The following is a 19,329-nucleotide window of genomic DNA, read 5'->3' as shown; positions in this document are numbered from 1 at the left end:
TTATATTTAGGAGCTTTGATAGAAGATGGTAACCTGAAGGATCTGGATGCGAACGCGGCTTCCGTTGCAACTGCACCGAGTTGTCAAATTGCTTTCTTACCAGAAAATTACACCGGGGATAAGGCGAGAAACAAAACAGTGGGCGGCCGTTCAGGAAGCAGCGACGTGGAAGATATTCTTAATGTTCCAGTTTATGCGAATTCTCAAAGGGACGTATTAATTTGCTCGCTTCCGGTTGGATGTCCAAGAGAGGAACATTGTAACTGGTTACGACGAGGAGTTGCCTTTCATCTAAAATTGATCTAGTTCCTGTGGCTTAGTTATGTTTGAATTACAAACGGTATCATAGTACATTTATAGATTATGCACAATGATCTGCATATTATAATTGTGTAATAACTAAATGTTATTTGTTAGTCTGTATTCCTTTTAACGATTGAACTTAATTAATATACACAGCGAAATATTACGATTATATACACAGTGCTAGTATTATTATTATTATTATTATTATTATTATTATTATTATTATTATTATTATTATCCCCATTTGAAACATTCCAGACGTGGATTGTAATGAAGAAAATAAAAAATACGAAATAACAGAAATAAATACGAACGATGCATTTGAAAGTTCAATTGCAAAATGCTGCAAGTTGATAAAAGTACTGGAGTTGTTTCTGCTCGCAATTTATCTTGTGGAATGTTTACGCATGTTTCGCATGTTTCGTATGTAGCGAGTACATTCAGTTAGCCTTTTAAACTCACGTACACTTGATTTAAAGCCCTCGAATTTACAATGTACAATGGTCTTGTTCGCCAGAGTTTCCTCATTTCCAGAAAAATACAGCGTTCTTAACTACCACCCATGCGTAAGAACATGAATTAAATTAAACTAACTTATATTAATTTCTCCAACGGTTTACTTATTATCGATTAACTAGGCAACAGGCTTGTCTTATGCAACTTAAAACTTTTGCTTCCTGATATAATAGGAAGACGATGAAAGCGAAGCGAAACTCTTCCCATTAAATACATAAAAAACGAAAGTTTCCTAACAAGATGAGCACAAAGGAGTACAAACGAAAGTTAATTAGGGAGGGTTCTTGTTTCGGCGGATACAACTTGTTGCATTTAATTCGTACAGCAGAAAGGCCACGGATAACAAATTTAAACTTTATTCCGAGCTATATATCATAAGTTTGAGAATATTTTGCTTCGAAATAATCGAACAATCGTTGCTGTTCGTTACGCAAAATCTGAAATAAATAACGACCTATGGAAATCAGCGTAAAGACGTAAATATATTTACCTGTATTGATTTCTATCCTGACAAAGGATATACTTTACAAAACGAAGGAAGATAAAGAAATGCGAAGAACCATTTTCGAAAAGTTAAATGCCAATCTCAGGCTAATCTAAGAAATAATTAACTGGAAGAATAATCACGAACAGGAGAAGAAACTGGCAAAAACATAAAGAGCTATAGAAATTCAAATCCGCTTAAAATCGCAGCTTTGGTAAAACAGCATTGATCCAGGATATTTGCAAACTTTGAAACCGTTCCGCTGTAAAAGATTACGTTCTCACCAAAATCTTAAAGCGCGCAGGAAATTGAACGAGATTTTACGACGACCGTATTGATAATTCGATGGTAGTTGAGAAAGTTGGCCTGTAAATTTTCCTTGAAGTCGGATAGGTCAAATCAAAGTTACGACGCGAACTTAATATTGAAAAGTAGTTTGGAAGCTCTCGTAGGAAGCTCTCATAGGAAAGTCGTAGGGACATGCAATCTCTCTGACCAGAGGATCCGTATCCATTTCAAGCAATTGACTCTTTCGAAACTTGGTCCTTATCTACTTTCAATTCGAAGTGAGATTAGGTAATCGCCAGAGCTGTTAACTAATGAACGGGAATTAATGAAATTAAATAATTGAATTTCTACGGTAAGGAATAAATATCCGGTATTTTAAATACCAAATGATTCAAGATAATAAAATATTCGATAAACTTTATTCGACATGCATAAAGCGATACATAAGAGTATTTGCGTGAAATATCGGTTATGGGAAATTTGTACGAATATATTGGATTGTCTGGAAAGTTTCTTTCGTTTTATGAGGAAATAATAGACGCACAATGTTTTTTGTTTTATACTATTTTGTCGAATTACGGTCCATTTTGTTCTGTCGAGATAAATACCGCGACATTTCACAGACTTGGCTTCACGTTTGTATAAAGGTTCATTGTTGTAAAAAACACGTTTGCGAAAGAAAGACACTTTCCGGACAACCTGATACATATATTACGTGTTACATGAAACGGTTTGCAATTTCATTGACGCTGTAAGTAAATACAATTATCGTAATTGTACGGATAAAAGTTGAAATCAATCTGAAAATATACAGGGTGTTTCGATACGGGTAATAAAACCGATCGTGTGTAGCGGATTAACCGGCAGTTAGTACGCCATAGGAAAACATTCTTTGATTGAAAAAGTGAAATATGTTGCTCTTCGTCAGGCAAATAGAACGTGTTAATTGTAACGCACGTGGAATAAATATTATCACGGTATCGTAGTCAAAGTGTAACATAGTGTATAAGATCGTGGTATAGCATTGGTTGAAGGTTGAGGAGAACAGAGAAAAGCACAGATTCGAGAATCAGAAATCTTTTTATTACTTATAAAGTAATCACTTGATACATCCTTCTAATGAGAAGTTACTCGTACGAGTTACATAGACTCAGAAAATAGCGAGCAGCAATTAAAGAAGTCATTGCAAATTACACGATCGTTCCTGTAATCACGTTGGTTCGAAACGCTGTCTATTGCCAAACACTTTTACTTGACAAAGTTGTGATTCGATCCTCCAACTTCGTACAAACATATTTTACAAACTCGTTCATCATCACCCGTATAGAGCTTATCGTCATAATTATAGAAATCAGAAGCTATCTGTAGTAATACTTAATAAACGCAAGTAATCTAATTGCTATTATATGTACACTGCTGTTCGTAGGACATTTATGTATATGGGAACGTTTACTTATTAATCGGTCAGAATTTTCTATTCGTACAGAACAATGGTGAAAAACGTATACAAATTTTCTGAAAATATGCGTCAATCTCGCTATAATGTGATGTAAATCGTAGAAGATCTCGAGACGAATGAAATAGTATATTTTGAGATGTCTATCCACAAATACAGTGGTAAACCTAATAATACGAATGATAGAATTGATTAAAATAGAGAATCGAGGGACCTGACGAATATAGACGAGAGAAGAACGTTCAATGTTGTTGTACATAATTAATTTTACCTCGGTATTGAATATACAAATACTTTATACTCTGAGAATTGAAATTAGATAATAATATAGTCTTAATACGTTTCAATAACTTCTCAATTGTCCATAAATGTCCCAATGCTTACAAAAATGCACATGTATCTACCTCTAAATCAATTCAATTCTACCAAACTCACAGTTTTCATTAAACTTAAACAACCTTCTTTAATACTCAAAAAAAAAAAAAAATCCGAGAAAAAATCTTCAATTCATTCAGCACAAACCAGTTAATATATTCACTGCTGTTAACGACGTGTGATCACCGCACATACAATTTTACCCTTTTTCTTTCCCATTAAAAATTTCTTTATTTTATATTAATAATATTTGTTCCATTACGACATCCATTGCTTGTTTCGAAGTTACTTTATCAAAATACATAAAAGCAGAAATGTAATATTTAATGTGGTCGCGATATTACTTAAGATTAACCCATAACTGGTATAGCGATCATTCTAGCACGTGGACACAAATGGTCAGAAATTTACAAAACGTGCTACTATGAATTGCACATATATGCACTTCCGTCCATAAGCTACGCGACTTTTCTTTAATTTCTTTCATTTCTTCGATAAAATACGTGTGCAATAAAATCTCCAAAACCTAACACGTATAATTCAATTTTCCGTAAAGCACACGCAAAGATGACAATCTAATGTCGACTTAACTTTGTAATTCCAACGTTCGTCTGTACCTGTTCTAAGCGTCCCGTGGCTTATACGACGATAGCATAGACCGATAGTTATTAAGTTATACGTTGGTAAACAATAGGACGTTGAAAATAACGATTCCTAAGGTTTCGCAGAGCCCATCTTACCAATTACCGGACGAAGTAACACAACGTACGCGTCAATAGCAGCGAGACTGTTAATAAATCGTCACTGAACGATCGACCAGCATCGTGATCAGCCATAGACGATCAGATAAATTAAAATAAGCCTTCTGCGATCGTTCCGCGTAGATCGTACCAGCGGAAAGAATTTTCACAACTTCGGCAAGCAGCCACGTTTGACGTGGACAGAATATAGGAATAGAACAGACCACCCAACAACTTTCGTGACAATGAAATACGAACGGACTAAGCTCAGCTCGTTACCGAGGGGAAAATCGTAGTATTTAGGTCGACGTTCACAATGCACGGCGAGCTACAACAGTACCCCTTTTGTTTTCCCGTTCTGCCGCAGTCAAAACAGACCAGCTGCAGTCTAAATTAGTGGCGCACGGTTAACCCTACCGGCTAAAATCGTCGCGCGAATCGATTAAACATTCCCCTGGCTCCGTTTCGATTCGCTTCAGAATCGGTTCACGCTTCCTAATCTATATTTTTTTTTTCTCTTCTTTCTGTCTGTGTTCTTGCTTCCTCTTCTCTTTCTATTTCGACAGATTAGACGAACAGACAGACGGAAATGCAGTTTCGTTCGCTGTGTAACGGGCGATTGATTTTTGCTAAGGAACGCGCCTGTTAAATGTTCTCAAAGAAAGCGTGATAAATTGGAAAGACTGTTTGTAACGTCATCACTCTGTGACGTAATGTCGCTTCACTCGATTGGATTTATTAATATTAACTAATACGCGAACCGTGGATGTTTACGCAAATTTGCATTCTTGCAAATACGCCTAAAGAAATGCATATTTTTGTACATCTTTAATTATTAATTTGAATACTTTGTATATGGCGGATTATTAGGCGAATTCTGTAAATTGTTTGATAAGTGCATAAACATCCAAATGTAACTGGCTATCGATATATTATCGTATATTTATTAGCATACCTATTATCGTAGAAAATATAGGCGTAAAATTTGCTTATATTCGTTGCGAGAAAAACTAGAGAACGTGAATTCATTTAGCGAAATTCGACAAGATTGATACAACGTCCAATGCTGAAAGGATTCACACATATAATTTTCTGAGAGAAAGATTACGGCTTTATGTATCAAAGCTGTTAATTAAAGAGCCAAGGGGTAGTTTTCTTTTGTCATTGTCGACGAATTTCACACTTTAACCCTTTCGTTAGAATCCAATTAACGATTAATACGATACTTCGTTATTGCATAACGATAGTATAACAGCGGAACTATACCTTCTACACGTTATAAATTATTAACAATGTAAATTTTGTCTTTTATTCGTGTCATTCGTGATTGACACGTTGACTGCCATCAACGTGAATTGATTAAAGTATTTAAATTAAATAAATGTCCTTAATATCATACCTACTAACATATACAGTCTTTTAAATGCAACTGTAGTCTGTTTAAACAAATTTGTTTTTTAATGAAATAGTAGGACAACCGGGCAGCAGTCAACGTATTACATAATGCATAACGAATTCTAAAGAAATATGCGCCAGAATAATCAAGTTCTATAAATTATTTAATCTATCATAGAAAATATTAAAACACACTGTATGATATACATTATCGGGCAAAAATTCGAAATTAGTCAGCATCTTCTAATTTTGTTATTTAGTCGAAATTAATGTAAAAATAAAGCAGATACGAATAATAATTCCCTTCGTTTCGACAGATTTATTATTAAAAAATATTCTAAGATAATATTGTTCAAAGTTCTTAGACTCTATGAAACACATAATAATCTCAAAGCTTTGACTCGTAGCGTATATCAAAGTAATATAACAAAATAGAAAAATTGCACAATTCTAGACGAAAATCTCGCTTGAAATATTCACTGCTGCTAAAATGCAACGACTTATTCCTCGAATTGGATTTTTCTCTCATAGCAAATGTCTTCATTTCAAGCAATAATCTTTCGTTTCGTTACGCTGGCCACCGCTCTGTTTGCCTCCCTAAATAAATTATTCTGCCAGTGGTTGCGTCAGCAGGATTACTCAAATATTTGAATCAGCGCAACATGAGCGTCAATAACAGTGAATGTATTAACCAGAAATATCAAACTATGCTGTGTTCAGTCACGGTCGTTAACTAAATACAATTGGTATTATTATCCGGTGACTATAATAATCCGAAATTTTAACGGATGACTATAATCATCGCTAATGATCAACCGTATTACGTCAAACATTATTTACAGCTGTATCAAATAATTATAGTACAAGTAAAATATGAAATTTCCTTCATTAATTGTAGTTAACGACTAATACGACATTCTTACGAGTAACTATAGTCACCTTTGTTAGAAAGCGCTCGATGTTGGATGATTATAATCACCCGCAGCAACGAAAGGGTTAGCGAAGCGTTAAATACGAAGTTTCACGCGACTAAAGCCCGATGTGGGCGAGCGAATTTTATCTTCAGTTAAATGTCGCAATGCTCGCGAATGCATCAACGACACGCGAGAATTCGCAACAGGCGAAAATTGACCGTCGCGTCGTCAGATTATAACGTTGCGCCTTTTTCTATTTTTGAAACGCAAGTTTCGCTCACGCGAAAAGAAAAATACGCACGCGAGAAGAAATATCCACGCGACAAAACCCACTTGTATGCATCGATCCTGACGCCACTAATAGTCGACGAGACATTGCGAGCGTGGACCGGAAATACATCGAAGCCTGTTTAACTGCCGCATGTCAAGGTGCATCGACATCCTCCTATGCATCGTACTTCCATCGATATTGCTTTCGATAAAATTACAGACCGTGGGGAGATTTTAGTAAGAATTTAGCTATCTTCTCACTCGTATCGACATGGATACTTTACGATTGTGGGATTAATTCAGGGTGAATTAATAGGATTTTGCGGAGATAACGTTAAACGCGATCCTGAACAATTTCAAATTACGCGTAACGTAACGTACATTAACGCTATTAACATTAATTAATATTAGTACTACCGACTTGTAATGTGCCATGGTAAATAATTATATTAGACGCGTGTGTTGAAAATAAATAAATATATAGGATTATACTTTTACCTTGATAAAAGCTAACATTGTATATAATTTTGATAAGAAGTAATTTGCATAGTTTCAACAGGCAATAATTTTTCGAAACATCTTATTTTGATAGATTTCGTAATTCTCGTGTCGATAATACGACGAATAATAAGGCAGTAAGAATATAAATATAAATAACAATGCTATAATAAGGACGTAAATAATTCTAAAATAATAGCACAGTAATAATAAAGGAAACACTATTACGGAAATAAATTACGTCATATTTTGTCTCAATAATCTATTACAACCTGTGTGTGTGTGTGTGTGTGTGTGAACAAATACGTAATAAACAAGTGAATCTCTAATTCTTCAAAATTCAAATATTTACACGTACACCACCGTTCAAAAGTCTTAGGACAGTTGTCACATTTGATTCAAATTTCGTAAGAATTAAATAACTATTAAGAAATATGGAACAATATCGTTCAATTTAATATTTAAATACGTTAAAATTCTTATGCATTTATGAGAATTTATGACTGCACAAATACCTTACACCGAATACACGTAACATACGAAAATATGTAAAATATTCAAAATATAGTAATACCTCTTTAATACCTGATAAGTAGAACAATTTTCTATGTTCCATTTTTTTACTTATATTCATAGAATTATGAATTTACATAAAGATTCGCGATCCATTGATGTATTGGTATATTATTTAAAAGACGCGTGAAACTATAAGTTCACGTTCTACGTGAGATACTAAATTCTTGTTAAAAACAGATATCCCAAGAGTTTCGTGCAGATTTATGCCACATATCGTAACACAGCTGTTCGAATTGATAACTTTTCCTCCATTTCACTCGCGTTTCCAATTTCATTCACCGTTCGGTGAGAATGAAACAGTAAGAAGCCACTTAAAAGAAAAACCCCAAAATACCAACTAACAATTTTTAAAATATAAATATGTAAATTCGATCGTTAGATTTCCAAAATATTACACCATTAAATATATATATATATATATACACATATGTATGTATATATACTTATTTCCTCTACACAACTTCACGACAACACGATTGTTCTTCAGTCCCTCACCTGCGACAGTTGAGCAGGCACTGTTGTATTAAGCCGAGCGCGCGAAATTAGTTAAGTATTCACATGAATCGCGGCTCAGCGTGGTTTCGTCGTCGTCGTTCTAAGCGTAGAGGACAGAAATGGAAACGCGCACACGGGACAGACGAGAAGATGTTTCAGCGACGCGAACTCGGCCCGAAACGCCGTGATTGTCGCCGATTTATTGCTCTAAGAACTTAAGATGAAACTCACGGGCCAAGGCCGCGTCCCTGAGAAAAGGCAATACTGTGTTTCTTTTTCCTCTTTGGGAAATTCCGCACCATTTTTACACGCTCATACTCTCGCACACACTCTCCGATTATCATCTCACATTCTCTATTTTTCTTTTTTTTTTTTTTGCTCCTTTTTCTCTTTTTATTCTTCGCGTTTATTCATCTTTTTACCACTCTCGTTCCTCTGGTTGCTCTACTCGTGATACGTTCGCGATTCGTTCATTACGCGGAATTATTCGTTTCGGTTGATGCATACGGAACGTCACTTTCTCCAATTACATTTTAAGGACACGTAGTTTGTTCGAAACGTCGTATATTCGATGAAAGTAATTCTCGTACGATACAATGGCACCTTCTCGATTAACTTCATTGTTCGGAATTTACAAGAATTGCTAGTTCTAACATTCAGAGATCCTTTAAGATAATTTGTACGTTAAAAGATTGAAATATACACGGAGAATGTCTTTTCAACCATCTAAAAATTCCAAGTTTCCTTTATATTCACTTTTGGAACATCTTCTCAAAAACTCATGTAAGAGAATCGCACGAAACATAATTTGGATATTTTTATTCGAAATATTTCCATTGCGATTCATAGGAAATTTCTTCTTCCTTTGACGCTGAAATCGAATAATTGACGATAGGAGGAAATTTCACGCGCTGGTCCATTGCCTATCAAACTGAAACTCCGGAGAAACGACATTTCATATGCATTAACTAGTAATGGCTTCTTCAATGTCCTTCTTCACGGTTCTGATGATCGATCTCGCGTGAAAGCTTTGCCTGTCGCGATTTCGATCTAATCGCGGGCGTGGTAATTGGCGCGATTACGAGAACGATTATTCCCCTAACGAATAATAATACTAAAACCGAGCGATAGGCACACGGTTTTATGACCGACGACGAAAAGGAAATTGCTTTCCGAGAGGAAATCAGTGAAAATATTTATCTATACCGATAAGTCGATTTGATCTGAAGGAAACTTTCGAACTTTCGGGAACGTCCCTCGTTTCTCATTATCTTCTTGGTTCCGGTTCTCCCTTAAACTCGATACACAGTCGCGAACGTCGAACGGCATTGACTTTTTCATCTCTTCGTTTAAATAGTCGTTTAAGATCGTTCCACGAGCAACACGAGTATTTCCATCATTTAACAAAGTTACATGTAAAGTAATTATTCCAGTTATTGATACTTGCTCCTTTATTTCTAGATAGCTTTTTATTTGTTCAATATTCTTAACATTCTCTGATATCCTTCTTCCAGTCTTCTCTTTTAATGCGCGATTTTTTTTTTGAAACACTCGTATTACTCGTTACTTGACTTGATAGTTCGTATGTGTATTACAAATACGCGATCTGTTATAAAAAATAAGGAGATTACATTTACAAAGGTTTTATTTTGAAAAATCAAAGTAACAGGTTCCCTTGAGAAGCGATACATCGACAAAGACATGTCCTTTCTTTCCCTTTGCAGCAATATCGGAGTTATTTGTCCTTTAGAAGATTCGCTCTCACACTCAGTCTGATTTTCAATGTCTGAAATCTGGAATTAATTTAATATAATTTTTCATTTTAAGCAATAAATTTCAATGTAAGCAGCAGGGAAGTTAAATTCTTATTATCATAATTCGTTGGCAGATCAAACTACGCTGAAATACAATGCGATATAGAAGTGTTGAGAATATTATTACTCGATAATTACCTCGTACCAGAGAATTTAAATTTGGAATATTTTTATTCAAATATACCTGAATTTATTTATGGCGTTTTTACGAAATTCGAACGTAACGTTCGAACCGTTTATTATTTATTTATTTATTTATTTATTTATTGCTGCAATTATCCAAGCAAAAGAATAACGTTCGAATAAGAGGAACTCTGCTAGAAACCAGGAAATGAAATTATTTTATATTCGTCCTTCTGGAAGGATGATGAAACCACTTGATCTTTTGCCAACGTTACCCTCCTCCTCCTTCAACCTCCTTATTTCTATAACAGATCATGTACGATAATATATATCTCGTGAAATTCGATATAAGCATTAACGTTTCTTCGTATTTTTATACACATCGTAGAAATATACTCGAGAAATTATACTCGATGATGAAGTTTAATCGTCACGTTACAGTGTTTCTCGAGATTCTTGTCAGCGGCTGTGAGCAAGATCAATATGTTTCATGCTATGAGAAAATTCATAGTACGGAGCTTGAAAATAAAGCTGAAATTTCAAATTAAAATATCCAGTCGTAATACCTATAACATAGTTAGATTCGATGTCTTGACGCCTCGATCTTTTATGCACATCTTACTGAAGAAATAAGTGGAAGAATATTTTTACTTGCTCGATATAAGCTTTATTTTTGTCTACTGGATGTAAGTTTTATTTTTGGTTTCCATTGGAGGTCGCAGAATGTATTCATTAGTATTCTAACTAAATTTAGAATATCAATAAACTCTTTGGAAGCAAAAGTATGATATAAACTTGGAATTGTTTATCATATAATGCAAGCTACGTCATAACGTAATTTTATAATCACGCAACGATGATCGAAATAGGAAAATTTAACAACGAATAAATGAAAAAAAAGGAGAGTCTATGTCGTATTTAACGCACACAATTTTTATTCAAATTTTAATACTCCTATAATAACCGCAAAGATATAGATCTTGAAAACCTTGCATGACTATCGTAGACGAAAAGAATAATTCTAATAACGGTGCATTTACTTCTTCAAATTATGCGATCTTCGTGCCATATACATTTCTGCATAACGAATATCGTAGAATAAATTCGAGTCACCGTATCAGGTAAATCACCCTGTATATCTTCAGGAATCGTTTAATAAAAAATTTATCGCCGATCGCCACGGACGCGCTATTATTCTCAAACCTCTCGCTTCAAAATGCATCGAATAACAACATTAATATCAACTGACATTTCCATGCTTCTCGAATATTATAATGCCTGCTTTGGCATTAAAATTTCAAAGTTAAATGTTGTTCGGCTAACAGCATGCTTCGATCTATGTTGACGCTTTCACTTTCATTTGTTCCGGAATGTTGAATTTCTAAGAAACACCGTGACGCAATGAATTTTCACGATAGAACGGTTCTCTATTGATCATCGCTTTAGAAAAGATGAAAATGACGAATACAAAAAGGAAAAAGAAAGGGAGAACAGGAGTCGCGCTTTATTGGACGTCGACGAAGGTTAAAGCGTAAGACTAACACGAGAAAGTTCAAAGGGAATCTCGAATCGTTCTGTTACGTTCGAAGAGAAATGGTCCAAAAATTTGGGAAGCAATGGAAAACCATTTAAAACGTCGCCTTACTTGCAATGAAGTTCGCAGGGGATTAGAAAATTTGAATTCGTCTGTGAAAACTTGAATACGTGTTTGCCTCGTGACCATCGATTAATCGTGATAATCTCAGTAAAAATACATTTATATACGCACGTACGAATAAATCGACTACTGACGTTACGTTACGTTACGTTACGAGAATAAAATGTCACGGACAATTTTTTAAAAAGTCGAACATTTCCACAGATATAATCGATCGTTTTCTTTTTTCCTTTTTCTTCTATTCAATATGTTAAATTGTGACTATTTGAGATTTCAATATACATACGCGTGCGAGACTTTCCGATATGTACAGGATTCGAAAAGATATTGGATAACGCGTAAAACAGATTCTTCTCCCTTTCATCGAAGCGGATATATCTCCCAGAAGAACTAAATTTTTATCGAGACAATTTTTATCGCGATATTGGAATTATCGATCGATTGATGCAACGAACAAGTGGCATGAAATTGAAATATCTTCTATTCCAAGTATTTACACGTACGTGTCGGTTTCCATATCCGTTAAGAGCTAAGAATAATATTGTATTATTCTACGATTAAAATTATTCCTATTTTACCTCTATTTTCTATAGTAATCTCGAATAAACATTATTCCCCAGATATTTGAAAAAAAAACCTTTAACCGCACAACGTTCCAACAATGATCCCTTAAAATAAACTCGCAACTTCCGTTAGCTAATAATGAAATTCAACTTTAACATTAATAACGCTGTTCATTCATCCTTCGTTAACTACTTCGCCCCATTGATCGATCACATCATCATCGAGCATTTATTTATCGTAACCTTCGTTATTTCTTCGTTATAGCTTCTGTACAGATCTTAGAATCTAGGAAAATATTCTTTGAAACATCTACACGAACGTGACTTACGATTCAAAAAGTGCAAAATTCGGATATTATAACCGGTGCCTAAACTCGATCGCTAAGAAAGTTACGCAAACGCGCATCGAAATCTCCGAGTAATTGAAACGATTCGAATGCGTCACGATCCTATTAGGCGATAGATGAGACAAGAAGAAAAAGAAAAAGAAAATGAAATAAAGAACAAATCTTTTCTTATAACTTTCGCATTTAATAACACGACGATTTAACACGATTCGTAAGTATTCGAATCTTATCGTTCGATTTCACGATTTACACGTTTCGGCGCGCGATATCGCGCATCGTCGAAGGATCTTCGCGAGGCGAGAAACGATAGAACGATCGCAAGAACAACCTTACTTGTGGATCGATTCCTAAAAAGAAACGTTCGCTCGTCGAATCGAAATTTTACGCAGGTGGCTATAATCACGATGTACGTTAACGTAGACGACGAAACCGAAAGGAAAGGATGGCTGTTCTACGATAACTTGAACCGAGGATAACGGAACATAAACGCCGGAATGGAAACGAAAAACAGAACGAGGAAGGATCTTTTACTCTGAACGTAAGTTTAATTGAAATTTTTAATGAAATTCAAATAACGTTGGAGTTAACGAATGTTTCATTGAGAACTTGGAAAATTTCAATATCATTTAAATTAAAACATTTCCGTTCGTTCGGCTTAATTTAAATAAGCGAGACGAAGCTTCTCTCGATCGAATAAAACGTTCAACCAATTTTTAAAGCTATATTTCAGCGTACAGTTCTGGCTTCTTCTTTCTTCGTGCTTCTCTAAATCGTTGCGACGTTCATCGAACGTAAGACCTCAGGTTTGTTCTCGTTAAATAATAGGGGCATTAAATACAATGGAAAATCGATCGTCCGTTCGATGAACGATGCACATTTAACCGGGATAGAGTTACAAAGGCATCGTGATTACGCTACATATAAAAAATAATCAGAACAACGTATCTTACGGTCGAAGGCATTTCTAGAATCGATTCACCATCGCGATATTCGATATACCAGCACTCTCTACCGATGTACTTACAATTAATTTATTTGATATGCGGCCGTATACGCACGTACGATTCCTCGCCGCGGAACTTTTCTAATCTCGGTCTCTAATTCGATCACTTAAAAATATCAGTTTAATTACAGAGGATAAGAGACAAACGAGGAGCGGACACGCGCGAATACGATTTCTCTCGATCTATTTCACCCAACCTACTGTACATTCTGCGTGTTCGTATTTTTCACGCTTCTTAACGCGACTAGAGTCGAAGCTGGATACGAATCGAACAAATTCAGACGAATCGATGCGTGGACAATTTATATAAATCGTTGCACATCGATCTAACGTTCAATTGTTCATTTGTAATATCGGGTTCCTCTCGCGAATTACTACAATGTATGCTGCTACATCATAAAATCGTTGAAACGTTCGAAGATCGTTTCTGGTAGGAATTCCTTGGATAGTTCGCCTAACGACAAAAATATATGCGGGTCGATAGAACTGGAAGATGAAAGATGGCTCTACCTGATGAGAGCGCGAGAAACAGATACACACGAAACACGCATGAAACAAGAAATTATTATCATCTACAATACGTTTTCAAGTGGTTATTTAAATACTTAATGCTATCGCGAATCGAGTAGAGAGAGACAAAGAAAGAGAGAGAAAGAGAGAGAGTATTTGATGTTAAACATTCGTGAACGCGTTCGCGGGTGTCCAACATGGATAACTTACCTCGTAGACGTCTAAAGGTATATTATCGTAACTCCATCGTGTCGAAGAAAACGATTTCACGTGCCCGTAGGAACGAACGATGCTCGAACGAGTACCATATGTATACGTTATACGATATAATTCGACAATAAAATTAGAGTAGTCTAGTAATAGTATAATATAATAAGCGACGATAGACCGTCTTTTTAAGAGCTAATTGGTGTTCGTACGTTGATCCCTTTTTTCATTTTGGTACCGAGTTATGATAATTCTTCTCCTCGATCGCTTATCCATTCGTTTATCATTATTCCCCCTATCATTTTTATCCGACCTCTGCTTGTTCTCGTTTCTCAATCGATTTTAATATCGCTCAAATGGGTGAACGTCGCTGCTTGGCTACGTTTCTCGAAGACTTCGTTACTTTCGATCATTTTTATGGATAGGCGCGATACAATGGATCTGCTGTCAATAATGGAATCCTAAAATTGCGTTAAAAGCACGTGAATTCGATAAAAATTCGTAGGAAAAGCTGATTTTAATGCGCCTAAGGAGAATTCAAAGTTATTGTGTAATTATATCGAAATACACCCTGAAGCTGCGTATTAAAGAGTTTGCAGAGGATTGAAATATTCAATTAGTTGTTTCAAATGGAATAACATACAGGTGTGTTAGAAGGATAAAAGAATACTTGCGTTGGCATGGAAGAGATGTTGGAAAATTATTCTACGATCGATGCTTACGATTGTATTATTTTATCCCAAGACAACTCTTCTGTTCATAAATTTTGATGGAGGCACCTCCGTTATGGATTCCATATGAAACTGCGATTTAAGACTTTGTTGGTTCATCGACTGACTGGCGCAATTTCGTTTGAATCGGTGTTTTCCATCACGAAACTCCTGATTGTATCTCGATATCGTATATAACGCTAGAAGACATGTCGATTAAATTTCAGGTGATCACGCAAATACGTTAAATCGATTATATCACGCTAATCCCACGTATGAAGCTTTTCAAAGTAGATTGTATTATCCAACTTCGCAAATATTTTTCATAGATTTTTCTATTAAATCCATGCGCACTTTCCTTCTCTCAGTAGTTACATTTTTTCTTGAAATCGTGTGTGTAATCGTGTGTACGCGTGTGTTCACGTGTGTGTGTATATATGTGTGTGTGTGTGTATGTGTGTCCAAGCAGTGCCAAGAAGTTCGACAAATGTTCACATGACAAGAAAAAACAGCATCGTGAAGAAACCTCTGTATCTTAAGAACAATAAATATTATATCAGTATTTTAACGTACGTAGAAAATATATATATATATGTATATATATATATATAGATATATATAATATGTATATTAACGCGGGACTTGTTTCTTTAAATAGAAAAAGATATGTATACCCGATGCGACGAGGTATCCTAGAACAAGCGAAGAGAACAATTTAACAAGACAGTTTAAGTAAACGTTTGTACACCAGCAGAGTCGGATAGAACCTCTTTCCTTCTTGACGAAATTCAACAAATAACCGTCACGGTAAATATTTCGCTTGTCGATCACGATTATCAAAAACGTTTCTTCGAACGTAGGCTCGTACAGCTCGAACGATCGATCGAGTAATAACAGAAAGAAAAATTTATGGGGGCGCAACAAGGATAACAATCTGTTTTGAAAAATTTCAACGGACAACAAAGAGAATTCTACGGTGGATCAACGATCCTAACGATCACGATGGTCGAACGAATAATTCTAATTTCAATTGGAACGAAAAATTCTGTCCAACTCTGTGAACGCTAATCCCTAGAAACTACGCGTCCTCCGCGTTTGAAAGAAGGCGACAGCGTTCGCGACTAAAACGCGGAGGCGAAAAATTGTAAAAATCGCGTCTACGTGGAACGACAGAGCTAAATTGATAAAGATAGGGTTTATTTATACTTCGCCAACTCGTAATACCTAGAAAATGGAACGTAGAAAAATATAAAATAAAAAATCATACAAACGAATACGGTGAAGATTAGTCTTTATAATACATCAGCTACTCGATTTCGTTTTTCCAATTATCATATTCCTTTGATCCTAGCCTCTCACTAATTCGGTTTCCTTCTCGGGTCGTGCCCCGTCAAGTTCCACACCCTTAAAACTCGCCGATACGTTACACGCAACAGCGACGTCGCGAATGAGCAAAAAGTTTCCTAATTACACTTGAATCTTCTACACACGCGTGTATTATTCCTCGACATTCGTGCGACTATCTTCGAAAAAATTTGCGGACAATCTGTTCGCGCGGTTTCGTCGTTGGTAAGTCGAGAGAAAATATGCGTACGCAAATTATTATACGCTTGCTCTCTTAGCTATACGAGAGTACGATTTTAAAAATATATACGTGTATGCATGTAGAGGCTCGTAATCGATCGAAAAAGTTTCCTAATCTTTATACAACACATGTACGCACGTACATATGTAACACGTATGTATCTATGTATTGTTCACCTATGCAGAATGTAATTAATTTACACGTTCGTAGAAAGGGATCTCGAGGCTCCGACGAGAAAGGTTGGAGAGCACCTTGGTAAATTACGCGTCGACATCGCTAATCTGTCGATGGAATAAATATCGATTTATCACATGCGACTTACGCAAACAAAAAGAGAGAGATAGATAGATAGATAGAGAGAGAGAGAGAGAGAGAGAGAGAGAGAGAAATAGATAGATAGAGAGAGAGAGAGAGAGGAAAAACGAACGTGTATCGTTGATGACCGATGTCGGTGACGATCGTCGTTCGTTCGCCTAGATCTCCCTCTGGTTGTTCCATCGAAGATAGAATTTTACTCAGGATCAGCTCAGGCTCTACCAATTACGGCCGGAGGTCAGAGCGCGTTCTCCATTTCTTCTGTTGTCAGCTGGAACTGCTCTTGACCTATATAGCAGCGAACAAAGCCGATTTAACGATCCACTGGGAGCATTACGTAGGCAAAAAGGATTTCAGTATGATAGGATGTTTGATCGAATAGCTTCTCAAAGACTTTCTTTCCGATGAAGGACAGTCGATGGAATAGTTCTTTAGAAAACTTTGCATAATCTTATCGTCGGCCTTTCATATTACGGCTTTGTACAAATTGTGAGAGATAAAGCAGATAAACAATTTATTCCGAGTTCATGCAAATATACGACTATCAGGAGAATAGATGTCGCAAACAATATTTGTTCATTCTCGCGAGACCGTTTCTAGGAAAATTTGTAAGGTTATTGGAGTATATATTTAATACTTGTCTATAGTAAATTGCGTCAGAGTGCAAGAAGAAATGGGATGATATGACCTAGAATTATATCAAAGATAAGAGTGTAGGATCCTTTCCCTTTCCTTTGGATATCGAGCATTCCTTATTTTCACATTTTATATACCATCTATATTAAATATTTTCATGACCGATTCAAGATAGATTCAATGTAGATTAATAATTTCTAATCTAGAAAATAGGAAAGAGAAACTTTCTTCTTATTTTCTTTTCTCTTTTTTGAGGTAATACCGGCAGATAAAACTAAGATTAATATAATCTTCAGAAGGAAGAAATAAAAATAACACTGTGATTTTATAAAATAATACAATATATGAAATAGAAAATGTTTTCTTCGCTCATCTGATAAAGCTATTAACGTAGATTTTTATTTCTCTCGACTGACCCTAATTTTGTTACCATTCTGTGCTTTATTACGTCGTCATATTCGCAACTTAGATTCGCGAAATATTTTTTTCTGTAACAGGGTACCCAAAGAAAAAAATGGAAACACTTACTGCATAAATACGCCGCGAGGTCACGGTCCTCCGCTTGCAGGGCTAGATCGCGAGGTGTGTTGCCGTGTCGATCCTTGATGATTAAAGTAGCACCGCCAGCCACTAACATGCAGCAAATGGAACGACGTTTATATTGAGCCGCTTTGTGCAGAGCGGTTTGACCTCTGCAATTAGAAAGTGCAGATCATTTTTTTTTCTTTCTTTGCTCTCTGTTTACGCGCCTGGAATAAATCTCATCCTTGATCGGTATTATAGTTTGCATATACTGAACAGATTTTGAAATATGAACAAAAAATTTTCCGATTTACGCTACAGCATTTATAGTCGGTTATTTATGCCTCGTGCTATAAACGAAGCTAATTTTTTTAACTTTGAAATGTCATGGAAAACCTTCCTTCTGCCCTTTCATGGTAGCCACGTTTGTTTAGTTTGTTTGTATCGAATCAACTTTTGTTCATCTTTTATCCGTTTTCATACATTGGATCTTAGTTTTCTGCCTGTTTTTATATAATACAACTTACTTGTCGTTGTCGATCATATTGAGAATACTCGATGGTGCGCAAGCGATGAGATATCTGACAATATCCTTGTGACCATATCTCGACGCTAGGTGAAGAGCAGTTTGTCCAGAGGAGTCGATGGATAGAAGAGAGTATCCTTTCTCGTGAAATTCTTTCAAAGCCTGTAGATCGCCGATTTTCGCTGCTTTCAAAATACCATCGCTGGCTTTCTCCAGTAATCTCGTGTGAAACGTGTGAACCTCAGAACTCAAGCCAAAAAGTCTATCTCGTGGACTGAAACAAAATTATTTTTATCCTCTTTATACTTTTTGCATTCAAATTAATCGTTCTTCTCTGACTTTTCTGTTCTTTCTTAATTTGTAACTTTTTTCTATTTTATTCGATATAAAACCTTATAGGACAGATAGTATGGAGGTTTCGAGCTTTGTGGAGAAAAAGTAACGCAAAAAATTGATATTGTGGTTAGCCGAAGCGGGAGAAGTTAAAAAATAAAGAAG

The 19,329-nt window shown here is 35.7% G+C and overlaps 2 protein-coding genes across 3 annotated transcripts in view; one reads left to right on the top strand and one right to left on the bottom strand.

Moving 5' to 3' along the window:
• LOC100647022 (cytoplasmic dynein 2 heavy chain 1) overlaps positions 1-479 on the top strand; it is a 31,993-nt gene extending 31,514 nt beyond the window's left edge. Inside the window, exon 45 of the mRNA XM_020863424.2 lies at positions 11-479. Coding sequence (XP_020719083.2) covers positions 11-306 — 296 coding nt within the window. The 3' untranslated portion in view covers positions 307-479. The remainder of the gene's footprint in view (positions 1-10) is intronic.
• A 2,176-nt stretch (positions 480-2,655) lies between these two features.
• The window catches only part of LOC100648090 (eye-specific diacylglycerol kinase), a 63,636-nt gene continuing 46,962 nt past the window's right edge, over positions 2,656-19,329 (bottom strand). The window contains exons 9-12 of one of the 2 annotated variants that reach the window (XR_007224461.1): positions 18,833-19,105; positions 18,312-18,475; positions 17,260-17,435; positions 2,656-17,113 (exon numbers count right to left, since the gene is read on the bottom strand). Coding sequence is in view for 1 of the 2 variants with exons in the window: in XM_012309159.3 (XP_012164549.2) it covers positions 17,386-17,435; positions 18,312-18,475; positions 18,833-19,105 (487 nt within the window). In the remaining variant the exon portion in view is untranslated. Of the gene's footprint in view, positions 17,114-17,259; positions 17,436-18,311; positions 18,476-18,832; positions 19,106-19,329 lie in introns of those variants that run through there. The other variant, XM_012309159.3, reaches the window with a different exon arrangement.

The sequence above is a fragment of the Bombus terrestris genome, chromosome 6 (genome assembly GCF_910591885.1).
Source record: "Bombus terrestris chromosome 6, iyBomTerr1.2, whole genome shotgun sequence".
Lineage (NCBI taxonomy): Eukaryota > Metazoa > Arthropoda > Insecta > Hymenoptera > Apidae > Bombus > Bombus terrestris.
This window is presented reverse-complemented; position numbering and strand designations above follow the sequence as displayed.